The 26533-nt window shown below is 39.1% G+C and overlaps 1 protein-coding gene across 1 annotated transcript; it reads left to right on the top strand.

The window, feature by feature from the left end:
• Positions 1–3309: 3309 nt before the first annotated feature.
• Positions 3310–25971, top strand: LOC107784316 (serine carboxypeptidase-like 34). The gene is made up of 10 exons (XM_075226640.1): positions 3310–3636; positions 11309–11416; positions 11855–11950; positions 12067–12159; positions 12285–12373; positions 24101–24397; positions 24899–25035; positions 25256–25348; positions 25459–25567; positions 25640–25971. The coding sequence occupies exons 1-10, from the start codon at positions 3378–3380 to the stop codon at positions 25787–25789; spliced, it is 1431 nt and encodes a 476-aa protein (XP_075082741.1). The 5' UTR covers positions 3310–3377; the 3' UTR covers positions 25790–25971.
• The last annotated feature ends 562 nt before the right edge of the window (positions 25972–26533 follow it).

Below are 26533 nucleotides of genomic sequence, written 5' to 3'. Positions count from 1 at the left end.
TTAGGTGATTTTGGAGAAACTTTTCGAGGGGATTATTGAGGTAAGCTTCTTGTACTCGTTGTTTTATCATAAATCTTGATTCCCCTCTGATTTCCCCACCTAATTAGCGAGATTTTGAAGTGAAATTTAGGGGTTTAGGGCTTGAGAATTGGAGAGTGGATTTTAGGAATTTGGAGGACCAAATGATGTCGGATTTTGATGAATTTAGTATGGTTAGACTCGTGAGCGAATGGGCTTTCGGGCTTTGTGACTTTTATTGGATTTCGAGACGTGCGCCCGGGGATCGGGTTTGAGCCGATTTCGGATTTTGGCTTATAATTTCGTATTTTTCTTGTGGAATTAATTCTTTTGGCCTATATTAATTATATTGTACTACTTGTGGCTAGATTCGGAGCGTTTGGAGATTTATTCGAGGGGCAAAGGCATTGCGGAGTAGGATTTTGTGCGATTTTAGGTAAGTAACAGTTTTAAATCTGGTCCTGAGGGTATGAAACCTCGGATTATTGGATTATGTGAGTATTTTTGGAGGTGACGCACCTGCTAGGTGACGGGCGTATGGGCGTGCACCGTAGGAATTGGGACTTGGTCCATTCTGTGAAACTGTAAAGTTGAATAACTTGTTGCTAGTTATATTCTCTCCATGTGTTATAGAAATTTGGCTGCAAATCATGTTAGAAATCATGCTTAGGCTATGTGATGGTACTGTTGGGACCCGCAGAGGTCGCGTACTTGTTGAATTACTTGCTGATTGTTGTCTTGTACTCAGTCATGGTTTTACTTGCATATCATATCTCAGCCTCTTCTTGATTCTTGTTGATACACTATGTTATCTTTGTTTGGGCCGATCTTTGTGATTTCCGAGAGCCCGAGAGATTAGAGAGGTTGATGACTGAGTGAGGCCGAGGGCCTGTCTGCGAGGTATTGATACTATGGCATGTGAGTTGTCCGCCGTGAGTTGTCTGTGCGGTTCCACATATTGATACTATGGCACGTGAGTTGTCCGTGCGGTTCTACATATTGATACTATAACACGTGAGTTGTCCGTGCAACACGTGAGTTGTCCGTGCGGATTTAGCGCTTGGGCTGAAAGGAGCCCCTTCGGAGTCTGCACACCCCCAGTGAGCGCAGATACCTATTGAGTGTGAGTACTGAGGGCTGAGAGCCGAGTGTTTGAGCTGTTGTGACGAGTTGAGTGTCTGTTGCCCTAAGAGGCTGTACTTGTTTTTCATTTGTTGATGCACTTAGTTGCTATCTGTCATTGTTGTGAAATCTCTGAAAGACTCTATATCTGGATTACCTGCACTGTAACTGTATAAACTGATTGGACTTGAACTGCCAGATTGAAAGCATGTCTATTCTGTGCTGGAATTATTGAAAATAAACTGTATTTGTATAGCTCGTCACTACCTTCTCAGTTCCTTATTTATTTCTGTGACTTGCTGAGTTGGTTGTACTCATGCTATACCCTGCACTTCATGTACAAATCCAGGTGTGTTTGATCACGGAGGTCGTTGAGTTCGTACGCGATCGAGTACCGGAGACTACGAGGTAGCTGTCGGCGTTCGCAGACCTTGTCTCTCCTTCTATGTTTTTTTTTTTTTTTTTTTCTGTATTGATACTTAGACATTGTTTGTATTAGTTTTACTTGATTGCAAATGTATATGGAAGTAAATAAATTAAAGGTTGATTTAAGCAATCTTATATCTGTTCTTCTCTATTCATTTTAGTATAACTTAGATTTAGCCCAACAATAAGTTTTTCTTAATATTTTGGTCGGTGTATAATCTAGCTGGTAATTTCCTTCCCTTATAAGTTATATGAGAAGTAACATATGTTTAAACAATTGCATTTATGAGTGAGATTTGGATATTCGAAATAAATAATAGTGTAGAATTAAAGATTGCTAAGAATTCTTTGGGCCGTGTGATTTTAATATGGCATATGGCATTCTAAATCAGTGTAAAAGCCCCAATCGAATGCTACTTGCGTGTGCATATATAGAATAATTTCACAACTTGCAAGATTTGATTGCAAGTCACATTTCATTTATGGTTTTTCTGCAAAAGAAACTAAAAGGAACTTCGATGATTTTGTTCTCTATGTATGATCCGGAAAAGAAAAGAGTCTGTGGTATGCATTCAAGCATTTACCTTTTTAAAAAAATGACTTGCATATTCAGAGATCATATATAAAAAGGAATTTATATTACAACATACTTTTACACACTATTGAAATTTGCAATCTTAAAAATAAGTAAAAAAGATTACCTTCTACAAAAGTTAAATCAGTATGATATTTTAAAAATTCTTTACACCACATCCATGGATATTATTTCAACTCTTTAGAAAATATATTATAAACATCATGAAAAAATAATTTAAGTCTGAACAATAATAGTGTCAGTAGAGTTCTTGATCAATTTGTGGACTGCTTTGCAAATATGAACAATATAAGGCAATCCCCTTTTAGTTTGCAAGAAAATGTATTCTCCTGTTTAAGATTATTTTATAAATACTTTTTCTTGCGACATTATCATTTTCTTTGCTCTAGGACTATCATTTACGATGTATCATTGGCAAAAAATTCAAAGTCCTATATTTGTTATTACAAACATTTTCCAACTTTTAGCGAGCAAATTGGAGAAAAATTAAAGATATAATAAAGGAAAATAATAACATGCAAGTCCGGTTTTCTGATCTTCTGATCTTACAGTTCTTCAGCATGGTTTAAGGGATAGTGTACGGAGATTACAATCCTAAATGTAATTAAAATCTGTATCTTGAACACGAAAAAGTCTTGGATCTTAACTCTAACAGCTTTCGCCTTTCAAACATTTGAATCCCAAGCAATTGACCTAATAATTAACTTTATTTTATCTTTATTTTTGGTTTGCCGTTTTCTAAAGCAAAACCTTGTGTGGCTGGTGTGACAATACCAACATGTTTAACATTAAATTAGATGGTTACAAAGTAGAGAATTCAGAAGCTTCATTATATCAAATCATATACTATATTAAATTTGAATTTATAAACATTGACAGCCCAAAGAACTTTGTAATATTAAAAACTAATTACAGATTATTTTCCATAGCGAAAATGAACTGGTTACCTGCAATTTGCAAACCATATCAGGTGACCTGGTGCAACAATTAAACCTCTATGCTGATGGTGTAAAATTCTTTTTCAATCAGTGCTTATAATCCAAATCCAAATCCTATATTATTATAAATGAAACCAATTATTTGAAGGAAATAATAACAGAGTGTGACAGATCACTTCTTATCTGTCTCACTACTATATAAACCACACACAGTCCTCTGTCCCGCTAAAAACTCAAGTAGAGAGAAAAGAAAGATATACTCTAAAATATATAGTAGAATGTTTCAATATTTTTATATTCATCTTCTTCTTGTTCTGAATTTTGGAGTACTAGCGAGAAGTCACATTAGCGAAAAAGCTTTGGCTCAACAAGAAGCAGACCGAGTTAACCGATTACCCGGTCAGCCGCCGGTGAGTTTCAAGCAATATGCTGGATATGTTACTGTCAACGAGACTCATGGAAGAGCACTTTTCTATTGGTTTTTTGAGGCCACTACCAATCCTGAGAAGAAACCACTTCTCTTATGGCTCAATGGAGGTAAGTACCAAACAACACATAAATATATTTTAATTCACACAAATTGTCATTCTCAATAATATTATCGGTATATTCCAGTTCCTCAAGTTTGGGAGAATAGGAATTCTCCCAAAAGTGATCATATTCAAGAAGCCATGGATAATATGGGTAACCATATTATCCGCCGGTTAACCCGTTTTTTATTCATATTAAATATGGCTCGGGCCAGATAATTTATTCGTTTTTTCATTACTCGTTTTCGACCCATCCCATATCCGACCCGACTGCCCATTTGCCACCCCTAGTTATACATAGTGATGGATGTAGCTTATTAGCTATGTTTCAATCGAACTCAATATTTTCGACACGAAAAATAAGATATATGTAAAAGCACTAAAATGAAATACTTATATTTTGAGCCCATAATTGTGAAAACACAATAAATTTAATGCTAAAATTTAAAGGTTGAAACTATCGAAGTTATCCGGTTTTTCGGTTAGTAGCATCTACCTTTTGATGCCATAGTGTCGAAGTTAGACTCCACCCAAAATTAAAGTTTATGCTAGTTACTATTTGTTTTCCCTGTCCCGTAATACAATTTATTTCTTTATGTACTACAACCTTGACATGTTGCTATCTTATAGTTATGCATTGAATTCCGTGAATTTCATATATTTCACAGTCTAGCTTAAAGACTAGCCGTGGATAATATGAAAATAATAACATTTGATGATCTATAGTCTGAGTTATTTATACATATATACAATTACAACGTACAACTGCACTGTAAAATTTGACATTATAGGCTAGCTGTTGGATATGTGTTATTGGCCGTTGATGTGAATTTCTTTCACAAATTTTTTTTTATCATTATTCATTTATCAAAATATAAGATAGTCTCCTATTAACTATGAGCGAAATGAACTGATCACTAAAATTGATTAGATTATTATTTTGCAAAGGTAAAAGTAACCAAAATTACAAAACAAAAATGCTTAGTAATTTTCTATATAATTTTCTGTTTTGTCTAGTTAATTGTATCATATGTTTGAGGGCTTTGTTATTTTTTTAGTCTTTTATATAATTTTCTGTTTTGTCTAGTTAATTGTATCATATGTTTGAGGGCTTTGTTATTTTTTTAGTCTGTCAGAAACCAATCATTCTTGTAGTAAGTACTATATAAATTAGAATTCTCTTGCTTAAGCAAGACAATATATATGGCATATTTCCGTTATTTGGTAATAAGATTTGGTAATTAGACAATTCTCTGTCAGAATTTAACTCATTATCACATTTTCATCCTTAATGCCGGCAATTATTAAGTTGCTACAATTATTACGTCTAACTTATAACCATATCTATAGCTTTGTGGACAAGATGAATTGATTGATTTCCTTCCTATAAATTTTGTGGATAATATGAATATTGAATAGACACCCAACTCTACAAGGATGGCTGGGTTTTTTTTTTTTTTTATTATTTATTTATAAGTATTGGAATTTATTATTGTTCAGGCTTTGCCCAATCGCTGTCATGTTGAAACCATGACCGTCTATGAGCAAGTATATTGTCACGATCCGGAATTTTTCACCTTTAGAACCGTGATGACAGCCTAACATTTCACTTGTTAGGCAAGCCAGCGTTAGGGGATTTTTAAGTCAATATTTAATCAATTCAATTAAGTAATACCAATTAAGCCGAAGAGAAACTAAAACGGAATACAAATGATATAAAATCAATAATACCTAAGTACAACCCGATCTGGAGTCACAAGTTCACGAGCTTCTAGAATCTCTACAAAATAGGGTTTGAAATAAATACAGCTGTCTCGAATGAAAAGAACAGTAGATAGGGGAATTGGAAGTGGACTTCAAGGTCTGCGGACGCCAGCAGATCTACCTCGAATCTCTGAATGCCAATCCGAGCTGAGACGCCTCACGGACAGCTGGGACCAGTACCAAATTCTGCACAAGAAGTGCAGAGTATAGTATGAGTACAACCGATCCATTGTACTCCGTAAGTGTCGAGCCTAACCTCGACGAGGTAGTGACGAGGCTATGATAGGACACCCACGTAAATAAACCTGTACAGACAGTAAAATACGTACAAAATAACAACAAATAAAGAATTAACAAGTACTGGTGGGAAGGGGACGTGCGAGAGGGGTACAAGATAAGGTAACTGCAATAGGGAATAATAACCAGAATTAGTCAATAAGCCTTCAATCAACAAAATGAACAAGCATAATGAATAAAACTGCATGACATCACCCTTCGTGCTTTTACTCTCAGCCTCACCATGAAACAGTAATAAGGGCACGACATCACCCTTCGTGCTTTTACTCTCAATCTCACCATAAAATGATAAATATGGCACGACATCACCCTTCGTGCTTTTACTCTCAATTTCATCATGAACAATAGATACGGCACGACATCACCCTTCGTGCATTAACTCTCAAATATGGCACGGTATCACCCTTCGTGCATTAATACTCAAATACGGCACGGCATCACCCTTCATGCATTAACACTCTCCCTTGCCATGGCACAATGAACATATAACAACAGGGAGGTAGAATAAGCAAGATCAAGTCTTATGTCAACAATGGTTCTACTATACCAATCTCTACTTCAGAAATAATGCTCAATTATCACAGATAGTCCATAAGTGCGGAAAGAACAATCAATTTAGTAATTAACTAGTCTAAGCGTGGATATTAAGATCAAAGAAAGAAAGAAAGAAAGAAATTACAAGGAATAAGTCCCACCCGTATGCTTTAACCCAACAACAACGCATAAGTACTCGTCACCTCACATATACGTTGTATCCAACATTTAGACAAGTAGCAAATAAGCAAACAAGTTCTAATCCCTCGAGTCAAGGTTAACCACGATACTTACCTCGCTCCAAAAGTCGACTCAAAGCTCTACCTGAGCCTTTCCCCTAGAATCCGTCTCCCAACCACTCGTATCTAATCACAATTGACTCAATAATATCAAATATTGCTAAAGGAATCAATTACAATGCATAAATTTGGGGTTTTCACATTGTTTTCCAAAAAGTCAAAAATCGACCCTAGGTCCGTTTGGTCAAAACCTGAGGTTCGGGCCAAAATCTATTTTCTCATTCACCCCCGAGCCCAATTATGTAATTAATTTTGAAATCCGACCGCAATTTGTGGTCTAAATCCTTAAGTCGCAAAAATCCTCAATTCTTCTTAAATCCCTAGTTTTCTACCATGGAAGAACAAAGATTGGGGCTAGAAATTAATGGGTGAAGTTAGAAATGGAAGAAAATGAATTAAAGTGTACAAACCTATGAATTGGTGTTGAGTTTTTCCTTCAAAATCGCCTCTAGGCCGAGCTCTAATGAAGAGTTTATGAAAAATGGAAGAAATCCCGTTTTGGGACTGTTTTAAATCACTGGCGTCAGGTGTTCATCGCGTTCGCGTGAAACCTGACGCGTTCGCGAAGAGCATGGCCTAACTGGCTTACGCGATCACGAGTAACTCCACGCGTTCGCGAAGGTCTAACCCGCCTCACCTCCGCGTTCGCGAGACTGGGTTCGCGTTCGCATTCGCGTAGAGTTACCTCAACTCCCCTGCCCAGCCTATCTAACGCTACGCGTTCGCGTGTGACTGGTCGCGTTCGCGTAGAGCAGGCCCCCCAATGTTTCGCGCTCGCGGCCAAGGTTTTGCGTTCGCGCAAAACAAAATCTCCCCCAGCCCATTTTACCCTTCGCAAACATGGGAGTATATTCGCGACCGCGAAGAAAGAAACACCAGAAATCAGCAGAAGTGAAAAACCAGCAAACTTCATAGGTTCAAAAGGTCCGTAGGCTATCCGAAACTCATCCGAGCCCCTGGGGGATCCAAACCAAATATGCGCACAAGTCCAAAAACCTTATACGAACTCGCTCGCGCGATCAAAACACCAAAATAATGCCTAGAACTATGAATTGGGCACCAAATCAAATGAAAATTTCAAGAAAACTTTAAAATTTCTATTTTAACAACCGGACGTCCGAATCACGTCAAATCACTTCTGTTTTATACCAAATTTTGCAGACAAGTCATAAATATCGTAATGGACCTATACCAAGTTCCGAAGCTAAAATTCGGACCCTGTATCAACAAAGTCAAACATCAGTCCAATTTATAAATTCTTTAAACCTTTAAACTTCAAATTTTCAACAAATTGCGATAACTCAAGCTAGGGACCTCCGAATTCGATTCTGGGCATACGCCCAAATTTTAAATCACGATACGGACCCACAGAAACCGTCAAAATATAGATCCGGATCCGTTTGCTCAAAATATTGATCAAAGTCACCTCAAATGGATTTTTAAGGCAAAATTTCATATTTTTCAATTTTTAACATAAAAACCTTTCGAAAAAATATCCGGACTGCGCACTGAAATCGAGGAATGCTTAAAGGAGCTATCAGAGGGTTCGAAACATAGATTTAAGGTTTAAAACTCTAGATGCTCTTTCGGATCATCACATATATTTTTGTTTCAAAACAATTGGACCTTAGGTAATGTACATACAACATATATGTAGACAAATTTTCTATTGAAATAATACCTTAAGACATTCGAAATGAATGGGCAGCTTTAAATTATGATATGTCATAATGTCGAGCTATGCTTAAAAGCAAAGACAAGTAATTAGAATCATACCATAAAACAAAGAAGAAAAACATGTGCAAGACTTTCTGGATTTTTATGGCACCTAACGAATTAACTTTCATCATCTCATTTTCCTCTTTTTTTCTCTAATTAATAAATTCACTCTAGGTATAATTACAAATGACATTTTTGTTTTATTTTCCTTTTAGTCGAGGGTGGAGATGGATAGTAGGAAAAAAATGTATAAAACCAAGGAGTTGCCTATGGTATACTTGTTTTTTTTTTTTTTTTTTTTTTGTCATTTGAGAAAAAAAGGAGAGCTTTAACCCTCTTCCCCACGTAGATTAAAAATAAAGAAATATTATTTATTGAATTAATTTTTGTTTCAAGGGTGGAAAATGAAACAATCTTACATAGTAAAAAAAAGGACAAAAGAAACGAAGAAAACGAAAACTTTTGGCCTGAAAAGGTAAATAAATGTAATGATTCACTCACTTTTTTCTCTTTGAACTGAAGGAAAGGATGATTGAAGCTTAAAATTTATGATTCTCTCCCGAAACAGATGGCCCTTTTTGTACAACTTATGGATAATAAGCCCAAGTATGAAAATCAAAATCCCATTTTTAAATTCAAAAATAGTCAAATTTACAAGTGGTAATTAAAAAATAGTCACAGTTTCAAAAGTAATCGAAATTTAGCCACTTTTTATGTAAGGATAAATTTGAACGAAAACACTGTTCAAAATCCGAAAAATATTCCAGCATAAAATACTGGAGTTCTAGTATAATATACTAGACTTTCAGTTTAATATACTGGAGTTCCAGCATAATCTACTAGTCCAGCATAATATGTTGGAAGTTCATATACATGTGCTCCAATCTCCAGTATATTATGCTGGAACTTTTCGTGTGTTGGAGTTCCAGCATAATATGCTGGAAGTTCATACACAGGTGCACCAATCTCTAGTATATTATGCTGGAACTTTCCGTGTTGCAGACAAAATAGTGACTGTTTTTCAATGACTTTGCAAACACTGTCTATTTTTTAATTATCAGTGCGAAAATTGGCTAACCTGTGCTATTTTCACCGCTTTATGCTATTTTGGACCTTGAGCCCAAGTATACACGTAAAAATGTCTCATTTCCTACAACTTATGTCTCAATTATGAATGTCATAAATGCATAGAAAAATACTTCCTCCTTGAACCTTTAATAAGTAGATTCGTTGAATGTCAAACTCGTATTCCTAAACCGTTTGGGGTCCTGGTATAAAATTTGAAATTACATTTATCTCGTGTTTGGTTATTGGATTAACTAGTATCAATATAAATTTGGTACCAAAATCCTTACTTATTATCTATCGCGGGTTTAAATCCTTGTTTCGAACCAACAGACCCATTGAGATTTAAACTTGAGAGATAATGTGGCTAGCAGTTTGGGGGCCACCCTTTTAATGCCCTCATTTTTTGAGCCACCAATTGAAGCATAAATTGTTAAAATAGCACGGGCTAGCCAGTTTTTGGACTGATAACTGAAAAATAGTCAGCATTTGTAAAGTCATTAAAAAATAGCCACTATTTTAATACAATACGGAAAGTTCCAACATAATATACTGGAGATTGGTGCACTTGTGTATGAACTTCCAACATATTATACTGGAACTCCAGCACACAGAAAGTTCTAGCATAATATACTGGAGATTGCCGAATCTGTGTATGAACTTCCAGCATATTATGCTGGAACTCCTGCACACGAAAAATTCCAACATAATATACTGGAGTTTGGAACACTTGTGTATGAACTTTTAAAATATTATGATGGAACTCCAGTATACAGGGACGGCTATTGGGTAAAGCCAATAAAGCCTAGGTTTTAAGCCCCTAATTTTTTTTTTGGAGGGGGGAGGGATGGGGGGGGGGGGGGGGGCACTTGTACCAATAGGATCATAAGCTTATACTCCCTCCGTTCACTTTTACTTTGACACGTTTTGACTTTTCACGCTCCTTAAGAAATAATAAATGAAGTGCATAATTTATCATGATACTCATATTAATTGATGTATATTTTATTGGATTTGAGAAAATAATTTGAAATGAGTAATAAATACTGTGGGTATAACAGGAAATTTTTTTTTGTCTTCTCTTAATATGGGTAAAGTGATAAGTAAAAATACAAATCTATTTTTGGTATACATGCCAAGTAAAAGTGGACGGAGGGAGCATTTTTAGAAAAACAATATGAGGTTTCCTTTAAAAACAGTACTGCATACATGCATGTAAAAGGAAAGATATACTACTAAGAACCTTTGACCAAAAAAGTGGGCCCCAAAAATCAATTAAGGTGACCTTGAGAATGCAAATTTTGGAAGAAGTCATCACAATTATTCTTTTTACTAGATAATTTCTCTCAACTTGACCTTTCCACTTCCTTCTCGGTTTACATTTTACAATACTGAGATCTCTCTTTTTATATATTTCTCACAAAGTTACAATTATACAGTACAATGCATTGCAATTATATTTTCTTAGTTCTTCCAAGAAAGTCATCTCACAATATTATTCTAGAAAAGCTATAGTTTATCAATTGAAAAAGAAATATTAGAAGAAATAGATTATAAAACAATTATTCATAACTTTGCATCCCAAAAAGTTAGAAAAATAGACTTCACATATATATATATATATATATATATATATATATATATATATATATATCCTTTTTTTTTTTTGAGAAATTTTTTTAAGGTCTCTCATTAAAGTTTGCTTTAGCCCCCAATAGTATTGAGTCGCCCCTGCCAGCATATTATGCTGGAAGTTCACATGTAAAAAATTCGAACTCCAGTATATTATGCTGGAATATTTTTCTAATTTTGAACAGTATTTTCGTTCAGATTTATCTTTTATGAAAAATAGCTAAATTTTGATTACTTTTAAAACTGTGACTATTTTTCAATTGTCACTTGTAAATTTAGCTATTTTTGAATTTCTTCAGCATAAATTCAATGTTTCCGGGCTGAATTTACAGAACTGGCTTAAGCTGAACTTTGTCATTGACATTTCAGGCCCAGGATGCTCATCAATTGGCTACGGTGAAGCAGAAGAGTTAGGGCCTTTCTTCACACAGAAAAATAAGCCAGAGCTCAAGTTCAACAATTTCTCATGGAATAAAGGTAAAGAGGAAAAATAAAAAGATTGCTGAAATTATTGGATAAAAAGTTACTTACATTTTGATTTAAGTTTTATTTTCGTTTTTTGTTGAGCATAAATACTTGTCAGGTGAAATTGACTATAAAATTATCAATTTCATAGAAGAAAATAATCTTCCTTATGTAACCAAATATCTACTCTAATTAATCAACATTATAAGTAATTTTCTGCGTTAATGTAGAGCCTTCTAAAGTTTTTGCCTTAAAAATATTGATCATTTAAAATAACAACCCAGCTTGAAATTAGATCATTTTTTCGAGAAAAATATTTTTGTTAGCTCATATTTCCTTTTCTTTTTAGACATCTGATTTTATCCTAGTACTTGCAGACCTTCATCAAACAATTAGAAATAAAAATATCTTTTTCGTAGTACTAATAACTGTGTATATTAATATTTCCAGCTGCAAACTTATTGTTCTTGGAATCCCCTGTTGGTGTTGGATTTTCATACACAAACACCTCTAGTGATATCACAGAGCTTGGAGATACTGTTACAGGTAAATAATTGGTTATTCTACGAATTTAATATTCGTGATTTTTATTTCAATTTTTTTCCTCACAAATGCTAACTTCTTAAATTTATCTCTGCTCATCATTTCTTTTTATTTATCAGCCCAAGATTCATATAAATTTCTGGTCAATTGGTTTCGACGATTTCCACAGTTCAAGACCCATGAATTCTACATAGCTGGCGAAAGCTACGCTGGTAAAGAAAAAAAACACAAACACCCAACACCCAACATGTGGATTATCTCTTTTTGTCAACTAATTTCCTTTTTGTATATAATCAACTGATCATATATGTGGCTAATACACGATTCATTTTTTCAGGGCACTATGTTCCCCAGCTAGCAGAGCAGATCTTTGACAACAATAAAAAAGTCATAAAAGAGGACTACATAAATCTCAAAGGAATTATGGTACGTGTTTACCAACTCGATCTCGACCATTACTGCAGCAAATTAACATCTTAAAGTCAAAGGCGGATTTAGGATCATTTACGAAAGTTTAGCTGAATTTATTATCTGAAATACATACATATAAAAATCATATTCCTTGTAAACTCATTGACTTTAGATTTTGAATTCGTCTCTTCTTATTGTGTACGGTCAAAACCGATTCTCAGTCATAAAGACCGGTCGAGACAATGACGTTTCAATCGAAGGGTATCCACATGACAAACTCGGACGAATTCCGAAGTAGGGACGTCGAGCTTCGAGCTATAAGACCAATCAACGGCAAAACTCGATATCATTATTAAGCCCGTGTCCGAATCGGACTACGGGGCAACACCGATCGACACATGCCCCGAATATCGATGCCCCAAGGCAGAACCGAGCTCGAACCTATACTGGGGGTTCGATCTAACACCGAGCTCGAGCCAGTGCCGAGCTCGCAGACAAGAGCCGTTACAACCGCACCGAGGGAGAGAATCTTGGCGAGAATCAAGGAAGAGACAAACCATCATGGGTCCTCCACTATATGAATTATTTTATTATGTTGTTATAGATAAAGCAGTGACCCTCTACTATAAAAAGGGGGATAGACTGCAATAGACGGAGGTACTCCAAGATATATTAAGATTTCATTATACTTATTTTTCTAACTCATTTCCGTCTTCCCGTCCATCATTCCCATTTTATAGCAAAAATACCTGTATTGTCATTTTGTATCAAAGGAATTTGCATACCCTTAGAACCATATCTAAATTTAACGTTATCTGATTTTTTGGGTAAACAGTTTGGCGCCCACCGTGGGGCTAAGGGTAACAGTGTTTGTTTGATATAAATATACAGTACACTCCAGCTTACAACTTCAAATCAGCAATGGCTCTACCTATCGACCTCGAAGCCGGCCTTCAAGATGAAACCAACAACTTGACGCCCGGGGCCAGAAGGCTACCTGACGACGGCAACGAGGCTCGAATCGAAGAACCCGAAATTCGAGCCGAAGTACCATTGGATATCAATTCACAAATAGCTCTAGAAGCGAATCAGCGTTCTGAACCGGAAAGAAGCGTTCAGGGCGGTGCTCGACCCATAGCCCGAGACACCTACAGCACGGGGGAAATCGGGGTCAGCTTGCGTATGATTTTTGAAATGTTACAAGCCCAACAAGCAGCGATAGCTCAGTTGCAGAGCCGAACTCATATGCAAAGCGGGCCGAACTCCAATCCGTTTCTTCGAGAAGTCATCCCCAGAACGGAGCCCGCCGTAGTGAAATCAAACGAGCAGGAATCGGGGACCGCTCCTGAAATTGCTAAATTGCTCGAGAAACTCACAAAACGAGTCGAAGCCAACGACAAAAAAGTGAAAACGTATAACGCTAGGTTCGATCAAATCCCTGGGGCTCCGCCAATGATAAAAGGGCTCGATTCGAAAAAATTCATACAAAAGCATTTTCCCTCGAGCGCGGCCCCAAAACCAATCCCCAAAAAATTTCGTATGCCCGAAATTCCCAAATATAACGGTACGACCGATCCTAACAAACACGTCACCTCCTACACATGTGCCATCAAAGGCAACGATTTGGAGGATGATGAGATCGGATCCGTGTTGTTGAAAAAGTTCGGAGAGACCCTCGCAAAGGGAGCAATGATCTGGTATCACAACTTACCACCAAATTCCATTGATTCTTTTGCCATGTTAACAGATTCGTTCGTAAAAGCACATGCTGGTGCCATAAAGGTTGCAAAAAGGAAATCAGACCTCTTCAAAGTAAAACAAAGAGGTAACAAAATGCTGAGGGAATTCGTATCCCGATTTCAAATGGAACGTATGGACTTGCCACCGGTCACAGATGATTGGGCCGTACAAGCTTTCACCCAAGGACTGAACGGGCTAAGTTCGACAGTATCACATCGGCTGAAACAAAATTTGATCGAGTATCCAGCAATAACTTGGGCAGATGTACACAACCGGTATCAATCAAAAATCAGGGTCGAAGATGATCAATTGGGAGCTCCGTATGGGCCCGTACGTCAGAACCACACAACCACTAAAAATCAGAGGGAAATCAACAGAGAACAAAGGTCGAACAGAGACCGATACCAGCCGTACGACACAGATCGGATGAATAACGATTCAGCACGTGATGCGGTTCGGAACAACCGAAGGACTGATTGGGGGCAAAATTCTCGAGGACTTATGAGCAAGAACGGCTTTGATAAATATGTCGATCCTATAGAAGTCCCTCGATTATCGGAGTATAACTTCAACATTGATACATCCGCCATCGTATCGGCCATCAGACGCATCAAAGATACTAGATGGCCTCGACCCATGCAGACTGATCCTGCCCAAAGGAATCCCAATCAAATGTGCGAATATCATGGCACCCATGGCCACAGAACGGAAGATTGCAGGCAACTAAGAGAGGAAGTGGCTTGCTTATTTAACAAAGGACACCTTCGGGAATTTCTGAGTGATAGGGTGAAGAAGCATTTTAGGAACAAGGAATTTGGCAAGCAAAACGAGCCAGAAGAACCGCGACATGTCATTCACATGATCATCGGCGGCGTCGATGCCCCTCAGGGATCGATGCTTAAACGCACTAAAACATCGATTGTGAGGGAAAAGCGATCTCGAACTCAAGATTATACACCCATAGGGACTTTGTCCTTCAGTGATGAAGATACAGAGGGAATCATCCAACCCCATAACGATGCACTAGTAATATCCGTACTCATGAATAAAACTAAGATTAAGCGCGTGTTAGTTGATCCAGGTAGCTCGGCCAATATCATCAGATCGAGGGTTGTATAACAGCTTGGTCTGCAAGATCAGGTCGTACCCGCAACTCTGGTTCTAAACGGATTCAATATAGCATGTGAAACCACCAAAGGCAAGATTACCCTACCGATAAACGTGGCCGGAACCATCCAGGAAATGAAGTTTCACGTGATCGAAGGTGATATGAGATATAACGCCCTTTTCGGAAGGCCGTGGATCCACAGCATGAGAGCCGTACCCTCGACCCTACACCAGGTCCTCAAATTCCCAACATCGGGAGGTGTCAAAATAGTGTACGGAGAACAACCGGCCGCAAAGGAAATGTTCTCCGTCGAAGAAGAAAATCAATATCCTCGTCTTCGCCGATAAAAGGATCAGGTTCAGAAGGAGACACAATCGGAGAGCAGAGCGCCAAATAGCAATCACAGACATCGGCTTCGACCTAGCCAGGTAAGCAGAACATTGAAGAAGATGATGATGATCGATGGATCCCTCGATCCTTTGTAACCCCCGATGATTTCGATGCCACCAAATCAACAATTGAGGAACTGGAGCAAATCATACTGATCGAACACTGGCCCGAACGAAAGGTATACCTGGGAACGGGTTTGAGCCCTGAACTCAAGAAGAAACTCATTCAATTTCTTATCAATAACATCGACTGTTTTGCCTGGTCCCATCTAGATATAACAGGGATCCCGCCGGATATAACGGCGCACCAGCTAAGCTTGAACCCTAGGTTCAAACCGATGAAGCAAAAAAGAAGGCCCTAGTCCGAGGAAAAGCACGCATTCATAAAGGACGAGGTAACCAAACTTCTCAAGATAGGGTCCATTCGGGAGGTAAAATACCCCGAATGGTTAGCCAATGTGGTTGTAGTACCTAAAAAAGGGAACAAACTTAAAATGTGTGTGGACTATAAGGATTTGAACAAAGCATGCCCCAAAGATTCCTTTCCACTGCCCAACATCGATCGCATGATCGATGCCACGGCCGGCCATGAGATCCTCACCTTTCTCAACGCCTATTCCGGGTATAATCAAATTCAGATGAACCCGGACGATCGGGAAAAGACTTCATTTGTGACCCGATATGGAACATATTGTTATAACATAATGCCCTTCGGGCTAAAAAATGCAGGAGCTACTTATCAACGCCTAGTAAACAGAATGTTCGAAGAACAAATAGGTAAAACAATGGAAGTCTATATTGATGACATGCTAGTTAAGTCCCTGCGCACAGAGGACCATTTAGCCCATTTGCAGGAAACGTTCGAGATTATGAGGAAATACAACATGAAGCTCAACCCCGAAAGATGTGCTTTCGGGGTCGGTTCGGGCAAGTTCCTCGGCTTCATGGTGTCAAATCGGAGAATTGAGATCAACCCCGACAAAATCAAGGCCATCGAAGACATCACCATCGTGGATAGCGTGAAAGCTGTACAAAGGTTAATGGGAAGAATTGCTGCCTTAGGCCGGTTCATTTCAAGATCATTAGATCGAAGTGACAAATTTTTCTCCCTACTCAAAAAGAAGAACGACTTCGCATGGACACCGGAATGCCAACAAGCGTTACAGGAATTGAAACGATATCTATCGAGCCCACCACTACTTCACACTCCAAAAATCGACGAAAAACTATACTTGTACTTGGCGGTATCGGAAGTCGCCGTAAGCAGTGTCCTAGTTCGAGAAGAGCAAGGTACGCAATTTCCCGTTTATTACGTAAGTAGGACCTTAGGAGAAGCGAAAACTAGGTATCCGCACTTAGAAAAATTGGCACTTGCGCTAGTAAGCGCATCTAGAAAGTTAAGGCCGTACTTTCAATGTCACCCCATAAGCGTATTAACCACCTGCCCACTCCGTAATATTTTACATAGGCCCGAACTATCAGGCCGATTGGCCAAATGGGCCATCGAACTCAGTGGGTACGATATCAAATATTAACCCCGTACGGCCATCAAGTCTCAAATTTTAGCAGACTTCGTGGCCGACTTCACGCCAACCCTCATACCCGAAGTCAAAAAGGAACTCCTTTTGAAATCAGGTATATCGTCCGGGGTATGGATCCTTTTTACGGACGGTGCTTCGAATATAAAGGGGTCCGGGTTAGGCATAGTTTTGAAACCTCCCACGGGTAACATTATTAGGCAAGCTATTAAAACTATCAGGTTAACTAACAACGAGGCCGAGTATGAAGCCATGATTGCAGGTCTCGAACTAGCTAGAAACTTAGGAGCAGAAGTCATTGAGGTGCATTGTGACTCTTTACTGGTGGTGAGTCAAGTAAACAAAACCTTCGAAGTCCGAGAAGGTAGGATGCAAAGGTATTTGGACAAACTGATTATCACTTTACACCATTTCAAACAATGGACCCTACGGCATGTTCCACGAGAACGGAATAATGAGGCCGATGCTCTTGCAAATTTGGGATCGTCGGTCGAGGTAGATGATTTGAGCTCGGGGACTGTCGTTCAACTTTCAAGATCGGTAATCGAAGATGGGCACGCCAAAATAAATTCTACTAGCTTAACCTGGGATTGGAGAAACAAGTATATTGAATACTTAAAAACGGAAAGCTCCCTTCAGACCCTAAAGATTCCAGGGCCCTGCGGACTAAAGCTTCTCGATTTACGTTGGCTGCGGACGGAACACTATATTGAAGAATATTCGATGGACCGATGGTGGTATGCGTGGGTCCGGGAGATACCAATTACATCCTCCGGGAAGTACACGAGGGCACTTGTGGCAATCACTCCAGTGCCGACATATTAGTTCGAAAAGTGATCAGAGCGGGCTATTATTGGATCGATATGGGCAAAGATGCAAAAGAATTTGTTCGTAAGTGTGATAAATGTCAAAGGTTTGCGCCAATGACCGGAGAGCAACTTCACTCGGTCCTATCCCCATGGCCATTCATGAAATGAGGAATGGACATCGTCGGCCCTCTGCCATCGACCCCAGGTAAAGCCAAATTTATTTTATTTATGACTGACTATTTTTCTAAGTGGGTTGAAGAGCAGGTGTTCGAGAAAATAAGAGAGAAAGAAGTTATAGACTTTATTTGGGATCATATCATATGCCGATTCGGGATACCCGCCGAAATAGTATGCGACAATGGGAAGCAATTCGTTGGCAGCAAAATCACAAAATTCTTCGAAGATCACAAAATAAGAAGGATATTATCAACACCATACCACCCCAGTGGGAACGATCAGGCCGAATCAACGAACAAGACTATTCTTCGAAACCTGAAGAAGAGATTGAACGACGTGAAGGGAAAATGGAGAGAAAACCTGCCCGAAGTCCTTTGGGCATACCGAACAACGTCAAAATCCAGTACGGGGGCGACCCCATTCTCCTTAGTATATGGTTCCGAAGCATTGATACCAGTCGAAGTCGGTGAACCTAGTCCCAGATTTCGATTCATGACGGAAGAATCAAATAACGAGGCTATGAACACCAGCCTTGAATTATCGGACGAAAGACGAGAAGCTGTCCTCATCCGATTGGCCGCCCAAAAGCAACGAATCGAAAGGTATTATAATCGAAGAACTAAACTTCGCCATTTCAAGCCCGGGGACTTAGTGTTAAGAAAAGTCACCATCAATACTCGGAATCCAAACGAAGAAAAATTAGGACCAAATTGGGAAGGACCATACCAGGTGCTCGAGAACGTTGGAAAAGGATCATACAGGCTCGGCATCATAAACGGCAAACAACTATCAAGCTGTTGGAATGTATCACATCTAAAACAATACTATTGCTAAGGTACGACCTTTTCATATTCATCTAACTGACCCATGCAGAAGTCCGAACAAGAGCTGAAGAAGATCTTTCGATTAAAAGCACGCGTTGCACTCTTTTTCCCTTAGACCGGTTTTCTCCCAAATGGGTTTTTCGGCAAGTTATTTAACGAGGCAACCATCGATCGTGCTGCACTTTTAACAATATCCGAGGCCTCTTTCCAACCGACCTCGAATACCGGGGGGCATCAGGGCCCTCAAATACATCGAGTTCAGATGCAAGAAAGTCATCTCACAACAATAGGGTTTCAACAGGAAAAATTGTAAGAGCCAAATGGTCAAAATGAACCTTGCTCATATAGATTGGCCCAAACATAAACACATGTGCAATGACTTGAGATTTATTGTGCAACCAAAATTAAGATTCACTCAACTATTAATCCTACGGGCTACTTACATTCCGAGTTCGAAATAATCACTCGAATATTAAGCCTACGGGCTACTATTATTCCGAGTTCGAGCAAGCAAGCACTCGACCATTAAGCCTACGGGCCACATTATCTCGAGTTCGAAACATTCAGTCGACTATTAAGCCTACGGGCTACTGTTATTCCGAGTTCGAGCAAGCACTCACTCGACCATTAAGCCTACGGGCTACTTACATTCCGAGTTCGAAATAATCACTCGAATATTAAGCCTACGGGCTACTTTCATTCCGAGTTCGAAATAATCACTCGAATATTAAGCCTACGGGCTACCTTTATATCGAGTTCGAAACACTCACTCGACCATTGCGCCTACGGGCCACATTATCTCGAGTTCTTCACTCGACTATTAAGCCTACGGGCCACATTATCTCGAGTTCGAAATATTCACTCGACTATTAAGCCTACGGGCTACTGTTATTCCGAGTTCGAACAAGCACTCACTCGACCATTACGCCTACGGGCTACAATATTTCAAGTTCTAAACATTCACTCGACGGCTAATAAGCTACTTTTACTCTGAGTTTACATTAACTCAACCATTACATTACACCTACGGATTATGTTCCTTCAAAGTTTGAATCATCGACTCAACAAGCAAACCCAGGGGCTACAAATCTGATCGATCAGAGAGACTACAAGGTCAACATTCGATTAAAAGTCTTCACAAAACAAAAACAAGTCGACCTGATTATACATATATATACAAAAGTTGCCTACGTGATTAATGTACAAACATGAAGAACTAGAAACTAAGCTTCCTGGTCGAGCTCTTCCCCGTCTCCGAATCCGCTTTTGCTACCATATTCATCATCATCATCATCAGAAGCTAAGGCTTCAGCTTCCGCTTCGAGCTCTTTTGCCTTTTTTTACCTCTTCGGTAAGGTCGAAACCTCGAGCGTGTATCTCCTCGAGGGTCTCCCTCCGAGACCTATACTTAGCAAGTTCGGCAACCCAATGAGCTTGAGTATCGGCGATCTTCGCCGCTTCCCGGGCCTCCATCTGAGCAGCCTCAACATCAGCCCGATATACAGCAATGGACTTATCCGCCAAGACTTTCGACGACTCAACCTTCGCCTTAGCCTCAGTAAGTCATGTTTCAAGCTCCTCGATCTTCTTAGCTTGAACCGACCCCTTTTGCTTGACACTTCGAAGTTGAACGTCAGCCGATAATAATTTTGTTAAGATGGTTTCTTTTTCCGCTGCCAGGCGGTTAAGGGTCTCCTTCCACCAATTGCATTCAGCTCGGATTTGATCGACTTCTTCTCGAAGTAACCCGATCTTTTCGATCTTTTGCTGCAACTGAGACAATGAAGGGTTAACTTCCACGGTTGAGTCAGACCCATACTTTAACAGAACGAGGCTTACCTGCTTATCGAGCTCGACCCCTTCTTCACGGACCTTAGCCAAATCCGCTTGGAGGTCTTTTATAGCCCCGTCCTTTTGGCTGCAAAGAAGCCGTAGGGCATCTCTCTCACCTGAGACCTTACGGAGCTCGGCCTCACACTTGCTAAGATCGACTCGAAACCTACTAATGGCCTGCACAGTAAGAAACACGAGTCAAGTATGGAAAAGAACAAAGAAACCAAGTATGGAAGAATCATTACCCGAGTAATGAAAAGCTGAGCCTCCTCTAATAAAAGAGAAGCGTCACCGATATCGGAACCATCATCGACTCCAGTAAAACAATCCCTAAAAGGATCCCCTGCACCAGAGCCTGCGCCGATATCGGGAGTCTTCAACTCTCGAGCTTCCTTCAATGCCTCCTCAGAAAAAGATGGAAGAGAAGGCGAATGACCCATTGTCATAGCCCCGAGCAAATCACTCGGAGTACTCCGGTCGAGACTCAGGTCTTCGGAAACAACCCCGACAGGCATAGCCGCCATCGGCTCGGGAGCTCTGGCAACCTCGATGGCCTCCGTAGATCGGACTACCAAAGCCGAGGAGCTATTTTCTTCTTCTTCTTCTTCTTCTCTCAGTCGTTGGACCGAGTCAATCGAAAGGGCAATTGCTTTTCTCCTCACCCTTCGAGTTTTGGGCTTGGGGTCCTCTGACCGAGAGGAAGCTCTTCACTTATTATCTTCCCCACGTTTAGGGACTAGGGACTTGTTTCCTTCTTCACCGCTCGAAGGTCTCAAAGCGGCATCCCTGGTTACGCCTGCACAAAAGGAAATCGGTAACGAATAGAACGCAAAGAATACTTCGAAGGAAACAAGAAGCAAACCTCACCATGGTTCTTGGCCTCCCATCTACCTTTTGCCAAATCACGCCAAACGCGCTCGGCGTAAGAGGAGGTCGAGGCTAACTTTCGAACCCAGTCCTCGAGGTCAGGCACCGCTTGTGGCATCCAAGGGACAGCTGAACATCAGGAAAGGATATCAGAAAAAATCGGAAAAGGACATGAAAAGTGAACAAAAATCACTTACGGTCAAAATTCCATTCTTCAGGGAACGACATCTTCTCCTCCGGAATGAGATCACGAGTCCTCACTCGAATATAACGACCCATCCAACCCCGATCATTGTATTCGATGCTCGACATCAAAGCCTTCGATGCCCGACGATGAAGTCTGATTAGTCCTCGAAACATCTGAGGCTGATACAGTCATATGAGGTGGTTTAGAGAAAAATCCAACCCCCGGCTTTGATAGAGAAGAAGCGCAATAAGACCACTATATGCCATAAAGAGGGATGAATTTGGCCTAGGGTGATTTGATACCTTTTGCAGAAATTAATAATCACCGGGTCGACGCGTCCCAGTGTGAAGGGATAAGTATAAACACTTAAAACCCCCTCCACGTAAGTGGTAACACTCTCATCGGAAGATGGAATTTGCAACACGACCTCGGAACCCCAGTTGCAGTCTTTTCTGACGGCCTCGAGGTGATCCTCTGTTATAGAGCACGTATACATCGATACGTGTTCATATCGACCCGGAACAAAGGAAGGATTCTCCACCTTAAAATCGGTCTTCAAAATGCACGGGCCAGGAACATAGTCATGAACTGACGGCTCCACCGGCGCCTTATCATCAGACGGCCGTGAGGAAGAAGCTTTCTCCTTCTGAGGTACGGTTTTGGAAGTTTTCACCATTGATATGAAAGGAAAGAGTGCAAAGGAAGGTGAAGAAATAGACAACACCAAAATTCTGGTATGGGCGGCCCCGTAGCAGCGAAATAGAGAGGATAAATAAGAAAGTTTGGAAGAAGAGAAGGCGCAAAAGTGGTAAAGGTTGTATGGAAAGACTATTTATAGACTAAGGCATGATGATTCGGTATCAGCGGTGGCCGACCACCATCTGACACACATTAAATGCTTCGGTAAAACCGAGCCGATGGGACAGCTATCACATACGTCAAGATCGGGTTCGATAGAAACGTCAGCATAAATTTGATCGAGCCGCATGGAAATCATATCGTTCCTCGCCACATCCTTTCCGAGAAACGAGGGGACTATCTGTGTACGGTCAAAACTGATTCTCAGTCATAAAGACCGGTCGAGACAATGACGTTTCAATCGAAGGGTATCCACATGACAAGCTCGGACGAATTCCGAAGTAGGGACGTCGAGCTTCGAGCTATAAGACCAATCAACGTCAAAACTCGATATCATTATCAAGCCCGTGTCCGAATCGGACTATGGGGCAACACCGATCGACACATGCCCCGAATATCGATGCCCCAAAGCAGAACCGAGCTCGAACCTAGACTGGGGGTTCGATCTAACACCGAGCTCGAGCCAGTGCCGAGCTCGCAGACAAGAGCCGTTACAACCGCACCGAGGGAGAGAATCTTGGCGAGAATCAAGGAAGAGACAAACCATCATGGGTCCTCCACTATATGAATTATTTTATTATGTTGTTATAGATAAAGCAGTGACCCTCTACTATAAAAAGGGGGATAGACTGCAATAGAACGGAGGTCCTCCAAGATATATTAAGATTTCATTGTGCTTGTTTTTCTAACTCATTTCAGTCTTCCCGTCCATCATTCCCATTTTATAGCAAAAATACCCGTATTGTCATTTTGTATCAAAGAAATTTGCATACCCTTAGAACCATATCTAAATTTAACATTATCCGATTTTTCGGGTAAACACTTATATTTAATGACACTATAAGAGATGCTCTCATTTGTGACTAATTACTTATATTTAATGGACAGGTACGTCACAAAATTGTGATGGATTTGTGACGATTTTATGACAAAATCATCAATTTATGAAATTTTTATCCTCATGTCACAAAATTTTTGCAACACCGGAATTTGTGACGAATTCCGCTGCTCACAAGTATTATTTTTTTTATTTCATGTAGTGAGATAAATGATACTTTCTCGATCCTAATTTATGTGGCAGTTTTCGGATTTCTAGAGTCAAACGAATTATTCTTTGATCATTTTTTTCATATGTCTTTTAAGTATTTTGAATTATTAAGTATTGAAACTTATAATACTTTTTACATAGTTTCCAATTCAAAAACTTACAAATTCTATGTTCCAATACACAGTCAAAAGTAACAAGTTTGAATCTCGAAAAGCAAAAAGTATCACAAAAATTGGCAAAGAGGGAGTACAATATCACAAGTTAAATCCTAATCCATCCAGTAAATTCTGTATTCGAATTTATCAAAAACGTTATTATTTCATATGATGAGTTAATTTTATTATGAAAATATGAAAAATTGCAGGTAGGCAATGCATTGATGGACGACGAGACAGACCAAAAGGGAATGATAGACTATGCATGGGATCATGCGGTGATATCAGATCATTTGTACCATTCCATTAAGAGAGTTTGCAATTTCAGCTTGGAACATCCTGGCGATGACTGCGACGATCTTCTTAATCAGTATTTTGATGTTTACAAAATCGTAGACATGTACAGCCTTTATGTCCCTACATGTGTTAACAGCAACTTCAGTAGCAGCAGCACCAGACTCCTTCCAACTATTCGTGGAGTTGCCCCCAAGTCCCTCTCCAGAATTGTAAGTAAAACGATATTTATATCAAGCCGCATAAGTTTAGCATGATTAAGTGATACATTAAGTTAAATTGATATATTCTTCAATCATGATTAAGTGATAAATTATATAGACGCATGCATGTCACGTATGTATATATTGTTGGTGTACAAATTACTAGTATCGCTAAGTCTTTCCTCATCAGGAAAAAATGTGGCCACACGCGGTGTTTAATTACACCAAGCCGAATTAGTTACCTCTAGCTAACTGATAATATTGAGGTGAGAATGTATATAAATAACTATGGCTAAGTGATACTGAACTACCCCTCAATTTTCCCATCTTCTTTACATTTTTCCCTACCAAAAAAGAGTTGAGAGATTTGTCGTTTAAGAAATCATTGCTAGCTCCTCTTTTACTTAATTGGCAAAAAAAATACTTGCAATGCTTTATTACTATATACAGGAATAGGAGGGATTTTTTATTTTATTTTCAGGCCTAAAGATACAAAATTGTAACATGCAGGAAGGATGGCACAAAAGACCAACAGGGTACGATCCTTGTCTGTCCGATTACACAGAAATGTATATGAATAGACCAGATGTTCAAGCTGCACTCCATGCAAATGTCACTAAAATTCCTTATCGATGGACTCATTGCAGGTCAGCAAAATGCCCTTTGTTATTTTAACTTCTTTTTATTGGAGTATTTCGTTTTCCAAAAATCACTTGCCATTTCTATGTAATGAGTTTAACTTTGCTTGTAATAACTGGAACTAGTTACCTGAAAAATTACATAGACAGTAAAATTAAAATTTTCATAATTTCCGTGTATATTAGGTTTATTATCTTATATGTAACTAATAATCTTCTTATTTTGCAGCGACAATATTACGTTTTGGAGTGACGCACCATCTTCTATGCTTCCTACCATCAAGAAACTTATCGATGGTGGTCTGCGCGTTTGGGTGTATAGGTAAGTGATAATAGATACATGTAATTTTCTTTTGAAGATTTTCAATTGAGGGAAAAAGAGTAAAAGACCAATATTTAAAAATCTTATATTTCTCTATCTATTTTTATCAGTGGAGATACCGATGGTAGAATCCCAGTTACTGCTACAAGATTAACTTTGAGAAAACTTGGATTGAAAATCAATGAAGATTGGACTCCTTGGTACACTAACAATAAGCAGGTATACATTTTACTTTAAATTTACATTGTACTTAACATTGAGAACTAATCTAAACGTGGGAAATCTTAATAGGTTGGTGGATGGACAGTTGGCTATGATGGACTATCCTTTGTGACAGTAAGAGGAGCTGGACATCAAGTTCCCACATTCAAGCCAAAGCAAGCTCTACAGCTAGTTAGGCAATTCTTGGCCAATAAGAAGCTGCCATCTGCCCCGTTTTAGCATTTTCTTTAACCCATTTCCTTCCTTTTAGTGTTAATCCCGAGTCTAGCTTATTGTCTTTATAATTTTTAATCTCATCGTTCTAATCCCCTAGAAAGAGGTTGTCAATTTAGATAATATTCATTCCAATGTTAGGAAGTAAGGTAATTAAAAAAATAAGTAAAAGTCTGATTTAGTTGAAAGATTGCTCTCTCTCTAGATTATTCAACTGTAGCAACGCTTATTAGTGGTCAAGTTACACTATCAAGCGCAATAATCTTAGCCAAGTTACACAATGAATCTCATTATAAACTATGTTACATATGGATAAGCAATAATTTTCCTAAATAGGAAATCTATTACAAATTCAAACAATATGGATCAAGTACATAAAAACACATATGTTCAAGTATATAAAAGTAGATATCTAACTACACTTGATGTCATCCAATTAAAACCATAAGAGAGCGTACTATTAAGTCATACTCATGTAAATGGACACCGATAAACGCATGCAATGGCATTCAGCCGATATTATTAGTGTTCAACAATTAAGACCAATTTCCAGCAGAAGTAGTGGGCTTTATTGCTATTTCATTTTAACTGATTTAAATTCTCGAATCCATCTTTATATAAGCCAATTGGCTTCACAGATATTTCAAAGTTTGGAATATGTGATATGCAACATGCATAAGGTGGTTTCTCATTTACATGTAATACTTCGTTACTTCTCATTTTCTTTTACCTGCGGCATTAATTGGCCAT

Source organism: Nicotiana tabacum, chromosome 12 (genome assembly GCF_000715075.1).
Source record: "Nicotiana tabacum cultivar K326 chromosome 12, ASM71507v2, whole genome shotgun sequence".
NCBI classification, from domain to species: Eukaryota; Viridiplantae; Streptophyta; class Magnoliopsida; order Solanales; family Solanaceae; genus Nicotiana; species Nicotiana tabacum.
Note: the sequence above shows the minus strand (reverse complement) of the source record. Positions and strands in the feature narration are given on the sequence as shown.

What these genes read in the sequence shown, in the direction of transcription:
- LOC107784316 (XM_075226640.1), top strand. Translation starts at nt 3,378, where the DNA reads ATGTTTCAATATTTTTATATTCATCTTCTTCTTGTTCTGAATTTTGGA. An exon ending in TCTCTTATGGCTCAATGGAG is followed by an intron (nt 3,637 to 11,308) that starts GTAAGTACCAAA and finishes TTGACATTTCAG; the next exon opens with GCCCAGGATGCTCATCAATT. An exon ending in CCAAGTCCCTCTCCAGAATT is followed by an intron (nt 24,398 to 24,898) that starts GTAAGTAAAACG and finishes TGTAACATGCAG; the next exon opens with GAAGGATGGCACAAAAGACC.